Source organism: Lacerta agilis, chromosome 12 (genome assembly GCF_009819535.1).
Source record: "Lacerta agilis isolate rLacAgi1 chromosome 12, rLacAgi1.pri, whole genome shotgun sequence".
NCBI classification, from domain to species: domain Eukaryota; kingdom Metazoa; phylum Chordata; class Lepidosauria; order Squamata; family Lacertidae; genus Lacerta; species Lacerta agilis.
In genome coordinates this window covers 17,066,733-17,084,371 of record NC_046323.1, presented here as the reverse complement: position 1 = coordinate 17,084,371, position 17,639 = coordinate 17,066,733, and the positions used below count along the sequence as shown (strand labels likewise).

At 39.2% G+C, this 17,639-nt stretch overlaps 1 protein-coding gene across 6 annotated transcripts in view; it reads right to left on the bottom strand.

The window, feature by feature from the left end:
• Positions 1-17,639, bottom strand: part of THRB (thyroid hormone receptor beta) — a 194,744-nt gene that overhangs the window by 12,719 nt on the left and 164,386 nt on the right. For 5 of the 6 annotated variants that reach the window (XM_033165175.1, XM_033165179.1, XM_033165178.1 and 2 more), the window contains one exon: positions 648-748. In XM_033165175.1, the coding sequence (XP_033021066.1) occupies positions 648-748 (101 nt within the window). Of the gene's footprint in view, positions 1-647; positions 749-16,690; positions 17,034-17,639 lie in introns of those variants that run through there. The other variant, XM_033165180.1, reaches the window with a different exon arrangement.

Below are 17,639 nucleotides of genomic sequence, written 5' to 3'. Positions count from 1 at the left end.
GTTTTTCCAGGTCATGTGGCCAGCATGACTAAGCTACTTCTGGCTAACCAGAGCAGCACACGGAAACGCCGTTTACCTTCTTGCCGGAACGATACCTATTTATCTACTTGCACTTGACGTGCTATCAAAATGCTAGGTGGGCAGGAGCTGGGACCGAACAACGGGAGCTCACCTTGTCGCGGGGATTTGAACTGCCGGCCTTCTGATCGGCAAGCCCTAGGCTCTGTGGTTTAACCCACAGCGCCACCCGCGTCCCAAAGAACTCAAAGCAGATGGGCCATAAATAGGTGCCAGCCACTCATTGGAAATGGATATTTAAGATTTAAAATAGGAAATGACCCCCCCCCCCAAAAAAAAACCCACCTGAGGCTATTAGCATATATCCAACATCCAACACATGTCTTCCACAAAAAAGACTGCCCCTCTATCGTCAAATCTGGATTAATCCATATAAAGTTAATTTAGTGCAAGCATTTGGATCAAATTGTAATTGATAAGCTGTCATATCCCCCTAGTTACTAAAACTGAATCATGACTGATAGCCATAGCCTTATCCTTTACAAATTATAATTTAAATCATATGAATTTGCCTTATTTTAGCTCTTTACTTGGTCACGATCATATAGTAATTCTTGCTATAGACTTACCTTGCAACCTTCACAAGTAATGCAGCGATAGTGATACCCCGTAGCTTTGTCACCACAAACAACACATAGCTCGTCCTTGTCTAAGTAACTGGGTATGTACCCTGTAGGGAAAAAGAAAGTGAGTGTCAGTGAAGAGGTTGAACTAGAAAAATCATACATATGCTTAATGCAGATCCAACACAGTTGTTCTGAGAGGAAAGTTTCTTAACTAAACGGTAGGAGGCGCATAAAGAGACCAAAGTAGCACAATCAAAAGGAGTTTGGTGATCTAAGACAAAAAAGAAGGTTACGGGAAATAAAAGTGTACAGAGGAACATTCACTGCCAGAATCAGTATTATGCATAAAAGGCACAATCACGTGCTTTATTGCTTTTCTGAAATCAATGGGACTTAAAACCACTTCCCTTTGCCCGAATCATGCCCACAATTTGGAAGGCAAAACGCAATGTGTGTTAAATTAAAACGAAACATTGATTGAAGGACAGAACAAACCACTATAATTCCTAGGTTGCACGGACGACTTGCAACAAATAAGGCGGAGAAAATAAGCGCACGAAATACCTAATTTGTCTCAAGTCTTTGCCGAGAAGAGAAACAATTATCATGTTACCAATGTAACACAGAAATCCCACCGATTCATCAAGGTTAAAAGTGGAGAGGGCCCTTTCAGAGATCACCTAGAAAAACTGGACATACTCAAATCAGCAGGTCACTGGAACTGCACAGTAAACTTTTCAACTTGCAGATCACACCAGTGTCCCTTGACTTTGACTTGGTGGGTCACACTGGTTAATGTAAAGTTTTGGGGAAAATGTGAAATATGATTGGGCCAGAAAATAACATTTACAGTGGTACCTCGGGTTACAAACACTTCGGATTACAAACACTTCGGGTTACAGACTCCGCTAACCCGGAAGTAGTACCTCGGGTTAAGAACTTTACCTCAGGACGAGAACAGAAATCGCACGGTGGCAGTGGGAGGCCCCATTAGCTAAAGTGGTAGCTACCTCAGGTTAAGAACGGTTTCAGGTTAAGGACGGACCTCCAGAACGAATGAAGTTCGTAATCAGAGGTACCACTGTATTCCAAACTGGAGTTTAAAGACAAAAACCCCACCTATTAATGCTTCCACATCTTATTGCACCAGTATCTTATTACACAGCACTCTACTGTACTTATGGATTATCACCATAAAAGTACAGAATACATTGCACCCATATTAAAGTAGTTTCGGGTATCTTTCAGGGCAGAGACTTCTAAGTAGCCTATTTGCCTCTGGTAATCAAGAAATGCCTCCAGGCACCCTGGCAAGAAAGTTTTTGTACACTGGAAGAAAGGAGTTGTTTTATGCCTCTTTTCAGGCTGTGGATGTGCCAGGAATGACTTACACCAGTTTGTATGCACCAATGGGCTAGTAACAGTGTGTGCAGCTATCTGCCAAAAGGAAGAGGAAAGGCTGTGGAAGGGTTATATTAAAATTTGGATAGTGGTCCAGTGTATTCCAGGATCAGAGTAAGTTGAAAGCTTTGGAAAGGGGTCAAACCCACAGGTAATATTCATGTCCCGTGAAAGGTTCATCTAGTACAAAAGCACCCGTGCAGGATGTGATAATGGAATGCCAAACTCATAAAGCTTTCGTAACAAAGATCAGTAAGCAGAAGCAGGAGGAAAGCTATTTTTCTGCTCATGGATATTCCTGGCAAAATGTATGTGCATTTTTCATTCTAACCAAGTCTTTCCACATACAGTGGTACCTCTGGTTACGAACACTTCAGGTTACGAATGCTTCGGGTTATGAACTCTGCTAACCTGGAAGTAGCTGCTCCTGGTTGCGAACTTTGCCCTAGGATGCGAATGGAAATCGTGTGCCGGAGGCGCATGCTCAGCAGGAGGCCCCATTAGCCTCAGAATAAGAACGGTTTCTCTCGGGATTCCCTCGTAAGAGGGAGTCCCGAGTGAACGGGTAATGGCGCGGGGCTGTGGAGGCTGTCCCCAACCGGGGGGAAACCAAGCGGCGGCCGACGACGACACTTGAGTGCCCCGTTCTTTCTCATTCGGACTAAAATAAGAAGAAACCCGTAAGCTGTAAGTACGGAGTTTAATTGGAAGTCAAAATTTGCTTAATTGGCTTTAGGGGAGAAACGTCAAAGAGGAAGTCCGTTTCTCTCCCCTGTGACAGGAGAACAGTAACATTGTATCTGGCTTCAGCTTAAGAATGGACCTCCGGAATAAATTAAGTTTATAACGAGAGGTACCACTGTAGAAGAAAAAGTTTAGCTCATTATCAGCTCTAACACTTTGGGGAAGACTTAAAGTGAAAGAGAGGCAACAATACTATGTGAAATTCTAACTTAAGACAATGATAAGGGGTACCCCTCAAAAGTAATTATTGTTTTTCATTCTGTCCTGTAATTGGAAAAAAAATTCTTCCTAATGCACATTCGCCATAGCTCATAAAATAATGAATGGAAGAAAAACAAATTTCCCCTCAACTCAACGCACTCTGAAATATAGTCTATTTGTTTACTGCATCAACATGCTACACATTTAAGATGCAAGATGTTTGTGTAAGTTCACAAAGCGTTCAACCCAACATAACTCGATTCTGGACTGAGAACACTATGCGTTATAATAGTAATAATTACAGGGCAATCGACAAGCATTGTGGAGCCTTGGCTATATTAATAACTCACATTCAGTAGCAATTTTGATAATAAAAATAATTGGAACCATTCCACAAAATGGGACTCTGCCATTTTCTATTGATGAAAGACTAGCAGCATGGCCTTAAGTGCCTTTTTAACTATACTGGTATAAACAGAGGGTTGTGCTACTACAGCAGCAGCAGCAGCTGAAGCAACATGCTAAGCATAATACATAGGCCAACTTCTTCTCTAATGCCCCAAAATGTTGGTCCAGTGTTACATCAACCAGGGAAACCCAGGGCTCTTTTGATAAATCTCAGGCTCCTAGTAAGGGAACATTAATGCTCCCTTGGCATCTGTGTCCAAATAGACAAGCCCTTTGTATGATAAAGCAATTGGAGGGAATAAAAGACGGCAAAGTGTCGATGGAAACTAAAGTGATATCCCTGATTTGGGTCTTGTCCCCAGCACCAGAGCAAGGAGGATAAATGGACTGGCACCCTGCTGCAGAATATTACGCTATTCTGTGTCATATTATATTTTTTCACCTAAAACCACAATTTTCACTCGGTAAAGTGAACTTTTAAATTGGCCGTTATCAGCTAGCATGGTGACAAATCCTTGCCAGTTACAATTCGTTGCTCAATAATGAGTACTCACAGGGGACTGACTATATTTTGGTTTGGTATTTTTATTGTGCATTTTGTGTTCTCAATTTGCATTTTTATGTTGTGAACCGCCCTGCGATCTTTGGATGAAGGGCAATATAAAAAATTAATCATTCTCACCCTCACCATCTTCATCCAAGGTAGGTCATTCCTTAATGGAAGCTGGCTCTCCCTTGAACTTTTTATGTGGAAGATTCACGCACAGGACTTGCACTCTAATGTCATAATGACAATAACCTCAGGTGGCTGCTGAACTGGAAGCCCAATACTGTGCTTCACAACAACAGGAGACGCCATCTTGAAAAGGACAAGGTTACAACAGCTAGAGAGTCTCTGGGGTGTCAAAGAGAAGTGACAGATTATGTCATGTTTACTAATTTGCTAAATGGAGTATGAAAGGTATAATTAGAGGTCTAACACACTATGTACTAGTGCTTCGGTAACCTCTGGAAATCCAAGTACAGTATCTGAAGTACAGTACAGAATGGGGGGGGGGAAACACACAATCAGAAAACTTGGAGGGGGGGTTTAAAAAAAGTGAAAAGCATTGTTAGACGTCATGTTCACTTCCCAAATGAATTCTAGATGAACCAAGAGAATATTATCCCTTAGAGCCTGAAGAAAAATAAGCATACAGCCTTTGCTGCTGGAAGAGCTAATAGGCCTTTTCAACTACGGTACTTAATTTTTAACTTGATTAGCCGTAATGTTTATCTGTATTTTTTAAATGGTGTTTTATGCTGTGACATTGTAAATAGCCCTGATATGGCAGCACAGAAATATTTTTTTTAAAAAAATACTACCACACTTTGAAAAACTTTGAGTACTAGGGAAATGGACCACTGCAGACAGAGGGCCTTCTCGGTAGTGGCGCCCGCCCGGTGGAATGCCCTCCCATCAGATGTCAAGGAAATAAACAACTATCTGATTTTTAGAAGACATCTGAACAAGGCAGCCCTGTTTAGGGAAGTTTTTAATGTCTGGTATTTTATCGTTTTATTATTATTATTATTATTATTATTATTATTATTATTATTATTATTATTATTATTTCTGTTGGGAGCCGCCCAGAGTGGCTGAGTAATAATAATAATAATAATAATAATAATAATAATATGCATGCACAGAGATTAATTTGCAGTATTTCTATGCCATTAAGGTCAAGCCTTAAAAGTGGCTCATGTCTGCGACGAAAACTATAAACTACAACTACTGAAACCATATCATTACAATTCCAGAAAATAAAAAAGCAGTCTAAAACGTTCTACTGGCAAGCACAGCAAATCAGATAAAACAATTCAAAACAGAGACCGCAACAGTTTAAACCACTAAAATAACTTAGACCGGAAGGAAGGAAACTCCCACAGCTGCCCCTCTTCTGGCCTTGGGAGTGGAGCTGACTAGGGCTGGAACCGGGTTTCCCCCTTCCTGCCCCTGCAGCCGGGGGGGGGGGGAGAGACCTGGCTTATTAGACTACAGTACAGTGTAAACATCACTTTTATATGCACTGGGAAACAAAAGAAGAAGAGTGTGACTTGCTTTATTGCAGAGTGGATAAAAATCAATGATTTTTTCTTAAAATTTAAATTGTATTTTTAAAATAAAATGCTTTTGGAGGAAAAAATCTTTCCAAATATAGTTTTCCACTTAAGTTACATTATAGTCCAAAGGCTATTCATCAGGAAATAAGCATTTGTTTAAAGTTTTTCATGTGTGCTAAAACTCAGTCTAAGGTTGTTGTTGTTTTTTAAAAAAATTGTTTAACTATACATCAGTTAACAAACATGGATACATATGCTATAATGTTATTGTTTTAGTTAAATAAAATGTTTAAATTAAGGAAATGATTATTTTTCTCCTTCCAATAAAGTACAGAAGAAATGCCGTCCAAATATAATCAGTTAACTTATTAAACCTCACAATGTTTTCATAATTATCAGTCTATGTATTTCCAAAAGTATAACCAAATCAGTAATTTTTGATATAACTGTAAAAACTACTCTTATTCCAAAAATGAAACCTTCATCTGGTTGAAAATATTAAGATGATACGAGCAGGAATGAGTCTTTCTGTTAAAAAAAATGCTTTAAATCAAGTCTTACCAACTAATGGTTTAAATCGTGATTTAAATCGATTTGATTTAAATCAAATCCACCCTGCTTTATTGTGATATTCGTTTTATTGCAGCGGTCCGGAACTAAACACGCAATATTTCCGGGGCATGCCTGTATCTTGACTTTAAAGAGATGGACTGGAACCAAAAGCATACAGAATGAGAGAGTTTGGTCTGCAACAGAGAGGGGAGTAGGGAGGGGAGGGTTGTTAACCAGCTGGGAAGTTAACAAAGATAGTGTGCTCTTGTCCTAAAGAACAATTAGGTGCTTATTGTTAGCATACAACGATTTCAACACTGCTTCATAATACGAAGGACATCACACAAATGCAGGTCAAGACTTGGGTAGAAATGACTCTTAATGACCGTGACCTTCATCTGTCCAGTATATTTATGGCAGTTGAAGGTAAAGCTGCAGTCTCGTCAGAGTCCGGACCTGCAAATCTGTCTAATCTGAACTCTTGGCAAGACAGAATACTCAGCGGGAACAGATGCCCACACCTTAGAAGAATGTGTGCCATAATCCAATCTGAACAATCCCTCTTGAAATCTATTACACTTGATCAAGAGGGGCCCTTGATCACTTGCCGGTAGAGCCAATTGCTCCTGGATAACATACCAAGTCTATACCAAACAATTACTTAGCGTTGTAAATGTTCGTATTTTCAACCAAATTTGTTGGTTGTCTTTCTGCTGCAAAATACATTTGAGGAGCCCTCACAATTTAATCCGATATACACCAGCATCCAATTACATACCTTCTGATCAGAGATTAAACCTTATGAGAAGAAATTAAGTAAAATATTAACACACATCTTCAGAATACATATAAATTGTAGATGCATCTTTATATATTAATTTACACAATGTTACATTAGAAGGTGTGTTTTTTAACACCAGTCATTGTAAACCTTTTCGAATAAATTTCACAACTTTTCAACTCAAATGGCAAAGGGAAAAATGTTTCTTGCAAATTCATCAATGCAGAAATAAAAAAAAACCAACCAAACTTATTGTATTACTGCTAAGTATGATAAAAGTATTGTATATGCTCTTTTAACAAGAGGTGTGGGTTTTAGGGCCCCATGGAGCATGTAGCCCCTGCATGCCCTATACAGTGACTATTGTTTTGTACTTAGAAGTAGCTGGTCCATGGATAAGCTATGTACCAGACCTCACAAGAAAGGATTCTATACAGATCTCAGCAAATGCTCTTTAGACCCAATGAATCATCGCAGAGCTTTCTGTTACGTGAATGCTATGGAGGAAGCAGAGTAGAGTTCTGTGTTTGTGCCTTTTTCAAGTCGGACTAATACGATTTCTTTGAAAGACCCTTGGTCAGCAAAATATTCAAGACTGTATTGATAGTCACCTTGGTTGGTTTGTTTGTTTTTCCAACCTAATTCAGAAGGAGCATTTTTTCCCAGCCAAATCAGGTAGTAAGACATGGAATCTGAAGACAGCAAGACATGGAAGTCCAAGTGAACATCACTGCAGTGTGCTTATGTCCTTTCCCAACCTGGCTAACTGGCGCTCACAAAATGGACAATTAGTCATCAGTTTAAGAGCATTTATCTTAATGCAACTCAGGTTTCAAAAGATGCATTTTTATTGTGCATTCATGATTATTTCTGTTATTGGGGTAGTCAAGACACGATTCCACTTCCAATAATGTTTGTGCCTGCAAACATTTTGGGTCAGTTATACAGCTTCATTTCCAAGCAGGGCATATCCTGTTACTGCGGCTTAGGACCCTCGTACCTAAGGGACCGCCTCTCCTGGTATGTCCCGTGTAGGACCTTAAGGTCCTCAAATAATAATCTTTTGGAGGTCCCGAGCAACAAAGATGCTAGGTTGGCCTCAACTAGGGCCAGGGCCTTCTCAGTATTGGCCCCGACTTGGTGGAACAGTCTATTACAAGAGACCAGGGCGCTGCGGGATTTGGCATCTTTCCGCAGGGCCTGCAAGACGGAGCTGTTCCACCTGGCCTTTGGGTTGGTTTCTGTTTGATATTTATGCTTCATTCTTTTATTGGTGGGTTATTTGAAAATGAGACTGCAGTTTTAATATTGAATTTTTAAATTTGTATTTTAATCTGTTATTTTAAATTGATTGTGTTTATGTTTTTGCTGTGATTTTAATTAGTGTTAGCCGCCCTGAGCCCGGTTTTTGGCTGGGAAGGGCGGGGTATAAATAAAATTATTATTATTATTATTATTATTATTATTATTATTATTATTATTATTATTATTCCTGCTAACATCCTCTACCTTTTCATACCATATTACGGTCATCCCCTCCCCCCCTTGCTTATTTTTTGTGCCCTAGCCCCTCCGGACAACAATAATCTGATAGCATTGGGGAAGCGTCACAACACAACTATTAAAGCAGAATAAATCCACCCTTGAGGTACTACTACATCTGCAATAAAACACTGGTCTAGAAGAGATCTTTTTAGAAGGCTAATAGTCATCTTGAGGCCTTACTCTCTTTGTGTTGCTGATGACACTGAGGTTCAGTGCTCCCCCCCGAGGTACTCAATGGTACGCAGTACCAGTACCCTTTGGTGAGAACTGGCACACACACATCCCCCCAAAAAGCACTGCTGAGATTAAAAGGTCTCTTGAGCAGTTTTCAACAGTTCCACAAAACAAACGTTGCTAACAGCAGAGACAGTCCCTACCAGAAATCCAGAGCAAAACTTATTTACTCCAGTGGCAATGGTGCTGCACCTTTAGTACTAAGATTATGAAATCATCAAAAAGCAACAGCTTTGGTTTTTTTTAAAATATATATATATATATATATATATTAATTTGCTGAATTTTAAATATATACTTAGTGGCATATTTTATATCCTTTCACATTTTTGCTGTTCTGTTATTCTCCTATCCTTCTTGACATTGTCTATGGGTCTACGGGTCTCATATAAGTCTATTCAATTATTTAACTTCCACTTGGATTGGTAGTTGCTGTTTTTTTAATTCCACTGAAAATGCATAGCATGGCAATCAGTACACTCACCCCTGTTTAATGAACTGTTTAATGATGCCTTGAAGTGCCCAAAAGGCTATTATACAGAGAACAGACAACTCAATATCGTGCTCTGGCAAAATAAATACCCTTTATGACGAAGATATGATAGGTACGTATCTCAGCCAATGCCACTGTACATAAGCAAAGAAACTTTAGCTGCTATTAAAAACAAGATGAGCTTCTGATATTGGGAAGACATCATATACAGTAATTTTGCTTAATTTTTAATGTTTTATTTTAGTAAATATAAGATTATACAACCAGTGAATTAACAAACTGAAATATGTATATGTTTGTTTACACCCACCCACACACCAGCAGTATGGCTTTCAGTGGGTATCACAGTAGCAATCATTAAATAAGATCTGTACTTTTATAAATATTGGTAAGTCATGAAATCGTAACCATCCTCCTCCAATAGGATGCATAATCTAGTCCAGGGGTCGGCAAGGTTTACCTCGCCTGGGCCAGTTCACTCCCGCGGAGATCGCTCCGTGGGCCGGATCGCATCTGTGCAGAAGTGATTTCTGGCGCTGCTGAAGCGAGTCCCTGCTCCATGCTGCGCCGGTTTAGTGCAGCGCACGGGGACTCGGCAGGCGGGCGGCTCAGTTTGGGGCGGCTCGGGGGCCATTTAAACGACCCCCGTGGGCCACAGGTTGCCAACCCCTGACAAGTCATATCACATCCAAAACCACCTTCTCAATTATTGCTTTTTTGGTTTTGTGATGCTAATATGAAGTAAACGCACTGTATCAATAAGCTTCTGAGGTGTGAGCTGTTAGCAAGCTGTAAGTCAAACATTATTCTATATCCAGACCCATTTTAAATATGTGAACAGAAAAATGGCAATATGGCACAGGTTGGATAAAGAGCTCCCACATGTCTAGTACAGTTGACTATTCGCTGTTATTTTTCTTGCTGCAAATGCTCCAGTGGAACCTTATTGCATTACTTTCTTGGAAGCAAAAATACTCTTGCGTCCCTTTGTGTGGGAAATGAGTACCACTTTAAAGAAAATTACAGGGTATTAGTACAGCTCTGTTCAAGCTGTGGGGCACTGCAAGAGCAAATGGGTTAAAGGCCTCATCCTAAGAGACCTATTCCCGGCCTCTGTGAAAAGTAGTGGGTGTTTGGCTACTCACAAAGGTGCAGATTGCAGGTTTTGCTCTTAAATGCATGTTCCTTGTCTTTAAAATTATTGCAAGTACAATGATCTGCACTTGGGAGAGATACAAGTCAATATCACTCTAACATACTGTACCTCGTTAGAAACAATGAAAAGTGAGAATTGCCAACCAAATTCAATCCTGGCTCAATATATATATATATCTAGAATGTTAAGGTAGCATGAATCACTGGATAAAGCAGAGGGAGAATCAGATTATATTCCCACCCCCATATCCAATTTGCTACATTTCCTTTCCTTAGGCAAGCCACTAAAGATTGCCCTTCAGTCCTCGAAACAAGAGAAAGGATTCTATCTGTACTAAGTACCAGTATTATTGCTTATTATGATGTCGACCCTTGATGATGCTTAACCGGGGAAATCTAATGCTCGCTGACTTGCCATCACCCCCCCCCCCCCATATTGGCCAAGCAATGGCCATTGAGTGAGAAATGGCTCCTTCTGTTAAAAAGTGCCGAATGAAAAAGGTCACCTGAAAATGCTGCAGTCATTCTACATACTGATTATCCTGAAGACAGACTGCTACAATTTATTACATGGACACACAACACAGTTAAAACTCTGTAAGAAATTCGTAGTTGCTTCAAATTTACAGAGAAACAGAATAACAACAACAACAACGAAGGTGCCCCTGTACCAGCTTTTCATGCTGTCTTTAGAGAAGATGTGAGCTATATAGGCCCATGAAGCTCAATACAGGAAGTATGTTGTGTCGTAAATGCGAAAACATTGGTCTGCAATTCTGGTTAGCCTGCTTAAATCCCATCGATTTGTAACAAATCAGATTCTCAAATCTTTATTGGGATATGTACAAAATCCCAGTACGGTTCAACACACACATTCACCCCAAAAAGAAAAAGAAAAACCCTGCATCTAGCTCTTAATTCAGGTAGGTAGCTAGCTGTGTTGGTCTGACACAGTCGAAAGAAATAAAAAATAAATAAACAATTGTCCAGTAGCACCTTACAGACCAACTACCGGTAAGTTTGTTCACGAAAGCTTATACCAAGAACAAGCTTAGTTGGTCTCTAAGGTGCTACTGGACAATTTTTTAAATTTAATTCTAGCTCTTAAATTAGTGTTGTTTAGCATTCACAAATCCTCACTGCGTGTTTCAGAAACCTGGCTACTAGCTCCATCTTATCCCCATTCCTGAGTGAACATAAGAAAGTCTACCTTACATTTGTCTGAATACCACTCCCTACTAACAACCGATTGATAAACTTAGATCAAATTGTCTTGATACTGGGGCAGTGCAAAATAACTTGCACGCCTGATTCCACTTGTCTCTGTCCACAGGGGCATAGCCTCTCTACGAGTGGTATTTTCTATAATTTCCCGTGTCGCATTGCCGAGGATAGCACATTCCGTCTCGCTAGCATATAGGCCCTGTGTTGATTCGGGTTGGTCAAAAGGGAGAGGTAAGACGCCACTGGCTGTCCCCCTCGCACCAAACCCAGACTTGCACATACACTATTCCTGATTTGGCTACTAAGTACTTGGAGTTTGTTGTCTAACAATCTGCGTTTCATTATCTCAAATGCAGAATTTTTTGATAAAGCCGTATGGGGTGTCTAGTGAGATTCCTAACAGCTGAATTTTATTAAACCATTTATCTATCTAGGTTAGCACTGTGTGCACTTTTGTGCAGCCAGCAGTTCTCTAATACCTCAGACAGAAGTCTTTCCCAATCCTAACTGGAGATGCCAAGGATTGAACCTGGGAACATCTGCAGACAAAGCGTATGAACTATTCATTGACCTGCACACAGTTAATGATTACGATACAAACAAATGCTTTGATGTTTGGAAGAGGGCTGCACTCTTCCCCTGGAACTTTTGAGCACCCTTCTCGTCACGACATAGCCCAATTTCCGTTTCAAATGTCCACCAGCTTCACTAGAATTTTTCCATGCAGCATAGAAAGAGGTCGTGCTGTTTGAGAAAAACATATTTGAAGGGGCCTTCTAAATATCATGTTTCTTTAGATCCCATCATTTTATGCCGCCTGAGTACAGAACTGCAGTCTAAGGATGTTCAAAGCACATTCCTTGCTTCAAGTCTGGAGAAAGGCAGGATATAAAATGAGATAAAGGATCACAGAGACGAGAGTATACTAGCACAGGCCACATCTGAGAATTATCTCGTGCTTTTTGCAGCTTGTGCATCACACCCAAGAATCAAGCATTCTACCTCTTTTCTCACCCACGATACCACCTTTTGACTTCTCCACATTCATCTGAAAATCTAAACGCAGCCCCCACACAGTCTCCGTTATGAGCTTCAGATAAAGATGTGGAAAAGTGGGTATGAGCTGATTCCCACTCCTTGTCTTCAGCAAAAGTCTGGAAAGGACTTCAGATTAGACAACTCACAACTCAGAAGGAAGCAACATGACTGAATAACTAGAAGGAAGCAACATGACTGAATAGGACATCCTTTAAGTAAAACCACACTTTAACTCTTATCACCTACTCCAAGAAGTTCAAGTTATTGTTAGCTTTCACACACGGGTTATGGATGACAAAATCTGCCACCTCTACCTGCTTTGCAAATTGTATACACTGTCATTGTAAGGGTACAAGATACAGATTATCTTGTCTACATGATATGACACCTAAATTTCCACAGCTGACATCAAAGGCAGCTTTAAAAAAAGGGGATAGTTTACTTACACCCTGTCTTCCAAGTATGCCTCAGTGCCAAAAATTTGCAAATTATTGTTCACACAATTTGTTTTCACTTAAATCTGTAGAATTGCTGAAAAGTACAGAACCATGAAGGTTCAGGTCCTCTTTGGCTTGGTTAAGATTTATTGGGAAATTACTGTTTCTGATATTAGAAAGGGCAACCTTTCTGGATGGTGCAAGTACTAAACCCTAGGGATGCTGACGAGAAGGAGCATTCCTAAATTTTTGGACATTGTAGATTTGCCTTGCTTTGGAGTTTTTCCGTTTTGCGATTTGTATTCACACTGTATTGTAATTGCCATTGGCTATAAACAACAACACTGATTGAATTGAATTGATATTAGAACGAGCTGCTGTGAGCCTCAAGCTCACATGAGCTCCCCTCCTCTGCTGAACTTAGCACAGTGCCCTGTAACATTTGAATTTAGGAACTGTGGCTTGCTTAAACTGTGTTTAGTGAAAAGAATCCAGGATTAAACTGGTCTTGGATCGAAAACTGTGCTCAGTTCAAAATCAATAGCAGCTCCTCCTTGAGATAACAAAAATGAGGAAGGGAGAGAATGTGTACCGAAGGCTTACTGAGGTAGAAACTGATTTCTGACTTTGTCATGAATCATAATTGTGCTCAGTGCTTCTTTCTGGGGGGTATGCAGCGGTATGCATACACCTAAACATTTTTTGAATCTAAGTTTGGCCTCATTGAGGGGCAGTATTTCAATACGAGTAGGAAAATGAGAGTACCCCTAAACGTTTTTTAAAGAATTTTTTTTTTAGGGGCACTCTCATTTTCCTACTCGTATTGAAATACTGCCCCTCATTGAAACAAGTTCTGCAAATTGCAGAAACATTAATCAAGAGGCTCAAATTCAGAATGTGTAATAACGTACTGATTACTGTTACAATTTGGGCTTGCATATTTGATGTAAGAATAGATGCATAATAAATTACAGATTCTGATACCCAGCCTCTTGATTAATTTTCTGCCATTTTTTTCAGCCGCAATAAGAAAAGACAACAAGGTGTTAAATACAATGAAAACACCATATAGCAAAAGCTGGGAACTTATGATTACAATGTAGAACACTCATTTTTTCAAAATCTTCCAGGTATTTATAATTCTTCTATAGATGCCGTCCCACACATCATGTGGATCTTTTGTTCTCGACTTTTATTAGAAACACAATTTCTATTTGGGGCTGTATTGCAAGGGAAAACAACATGCTGTACAACTTTTAAAAGGGTGGGCTTTTCATTAGGACCAGAAAGGAAGAGATCTCTGCTTGGGAATAAACTCAACAGCAAAACTTTTAGAAGTTTGTTACGAACTGTTCTTAGGGAGTGGCACTGCACAAACATAGTAGCAAACATAATTAATAGAAATGAAGTTATTAAGAATTGCCTGGAATGAGCGCAAAGCTCATGAACACCTGCTTTGGATCTTAATTTTGTTTTAATGAGCCAGTACTAAGACTTTGCTAACAAAAAAGGTGGAAGAAGAACAAGGGGGGAAATCAATTTTGGATCAATACTGTCACAAATGTTTCTTATTAAAGCCGTCTGTCCTCGGAACAGGATTAAGTGATTGGTTACTTTTATAAGAGTTTGTCTTAAAGCTTCCAAGCAAAAACCACCAACAAACAGGAATAAAGTTTCAAATAAGATTGGCTTAGCAAATATATAGTATTAGAATACTTTGGTGAAAGCCATGTTGATTCTTCACTTCTACAAACATACGACTCTGCAATCCTTCTTTCCATGTTCATTTTTCAACGGGCAAGAAAATATTAACTGAGGGATAGATAGCTCACAATGGAAATGCCCTGAAACATTTATCGAGATAGCTATTCTAGGGAAAGGAAAGGCAATTTTAAAAAAACTGTAATGTTTCCCATTATTAAATCCACTTGCTGGGAAAACAGTAGATTAACCAGTTGCAAAATGTTCACATAGACCTATATTATTTTAAGCCAAACACAGTTATCTCAAGTATTACTTAAAAGATATTAAGATGGCCAGACATCAAAGAATTGTCAAATACAAGGACAGATACACATTTTACACTATTGCAAATTCGGAACAGCCAACTTATGTTTTAGTGTGAGGTACTTAATTTCATTTGGGGGGGGGGGTGTTTTCCAACAAAAAGGTGACTAAGAATTTTTATGAACTGAACATGAACAGGAAGCTTGCAAAGTAATATTTTTTGCACAAATGAGAGAAAAAACATATTGCTCCCCCAAACAATACAAATGTCTATTATATGGCAATAAATGAAAGCATTTGTTTACAGAATGCTGATTTGCACATTTTCTAATCAAACACACATATTTTATGATAGGAAAGAGCAATGAAAAGAAGGGGGGGGTCCAAAGACTATTTTTTCCGATTTTTTAACATGAACATTTCAATTTCAAAGTATTTTTTTAAAAAAATATATAAATGTGTACCATCCTTAAGTCCCTACAGCCCACATTCTGGTAATATTTTGATTTTACTTTTCCTCATATAGAAACATATAGATAATTAGGTCTAATATAGCAGGAGCAACTAGTTATTTATCCTACCAGGAAAAAGGGCCGTAGGTTTAATATTCCTATTGTAAATATGCTACACTGAACTATAGAATCACTTGAAAATAAGAAACTGTTCCTTGAGCAGTTATATAAGCAAAGCTAGGCTGTGTTTGTACACAGATAGTTCAGTCTTAATAACTGGAGAGTTTTCATATCGATGTTTTACAGAGCAATCCCATACATGTCTACTCAGAAGTAAGCTCCACTTAGTTTAATTGGGCTTGCTCCCATGAAAATGTGCACAGTGTTTCAGTCTCAATTAAGGTATTACATCAAATGAAACATCTATAATATTTCTGTTAAAAAAAGAAAAAAGAAATTTTAACACTATTTGCACAAACCTTTCATATAACACTTTCTTAGAAATATGTGTTTTGGGAAGTAATTTTATACTAATATTCTGAGAAATAGATATATTTTAATTAGAAGAATGGGTATTCACTTTTCAATCCAGCCTACTTCCCACTCAAACATTCAATTAACCGGACATGGGGCAAAATAGAAGTTTCATATCTACAGGTTTTTCCTTAATAGCTTACATTGCCGACAATAATCCAGAGCCTGGTGCTTTAGGAACTTTTAAGCATATGACCTGTTATAACTTGTTTTTACACTTGGATGTACATTTTAATATTCTTTTAAATAACATTTTAATCAATGCTAATTAGGCATAACCACCTTAAGATTCAAAACAAATAAAGAAAATAATTCATCTTGGCAATGTTATGAGTCGATCATGAAAACCTTGCTAAGGAGAAACTTTTCCAGTCAATCTGACAACGTACCGGCCAACACACACACACACACAAACATTCTATCTAGACAACAGGCTTAACGGCACAAATATATACGTATATACATAAGCTTTCTGAAATTAAAGTAAAAGTAATGGCAAGTCTTTGTCTTTCACCTCCCGCTGCCCCCTCAAAAAACACCCTTTCCCAATCACCTAGCAACATCTGTCGCTGCTGCTGCTTTCAATTCTCAATAGGCAGCCTTCACATTCAAAGATGTAACTGAGCCAACGGAGAAAAATTGCAGGTGTAAAGCAAGCAAACGGACAAAATTCAGGTGGATTTTACCTTTACTTTTTTGTTACAAAAAGAAAATCCACAAAAATTGGCATTTCCTACCTTTCTTCTGCGAGTATGATGGCGATTGCCCTTGAGAAAAAGTAGGCTTTTCTTCAGTGAAATATTCAGGTTGGCTGTACTGATGCAGGGCCACGTCCATGTCGGAATACTCACTTTTAAAAACGTTTCCAGGGTAACTACAGGTATACGGCTGATTCACCGCCCAGGCCTGTTCCATATATATGTTATTATTGTGCAGGACCTGAGCATCGCAACTGCTGTAATTCTGACTATCTTCGATATAAGTGCAATAATCAGAGGGCTGCATGTAGCAGTTGCTGCCGGCAGCTGGGCGAGCTTCATATATTTCTTGCATACAGTAGTTCATTTTGCTATCCTATCGTCAGCCTTATATTTTACATATGCACACATGCGTTCACATGCATATACACACGGAAGCCTGCATACACATGGGGTGGGCAAGAGAGATGAATACGCAACACCCAGGAAAGTCGACTGCAAAATTGTATGTTTAACTTTAGAGCGGTGCCCGATCTGCTAATACCCTATTTATATTAGGGATGGACTGAGAGCTCTCCTGCCAGTCAAACATATTGGAAAGCAGATTTATAACAGTCAAAGGTCTTAATCTGTGACTGTATGTTAATTCCTCGAGAAGATGGCAGGTAACACTGGCCACCAGACATATGCCCAGACAACCCCACCGTTCCACGATTTGGGGGGGGGGGTGGAATAATTTTATAAAGCTACTTCTGTCTCCTTTCAGTATGATTAGAAAACGATTACAAAGGCAAGGATACAGAAATGCCCCTGGTGTTGTCAACTTAAGTGTGAAGCATCACCAAGTACACTCAGGAAATCCTTGAGACGATATGTTCAAAATCCAAAAATCAATAATCCTGGTTTTCAGCATTAACTCCTAGAAAATCCAATAGTGCTATGTTGATGACTCAAGCAGTATGTCCCGTTTTGCAAAAATTTAGCGTCT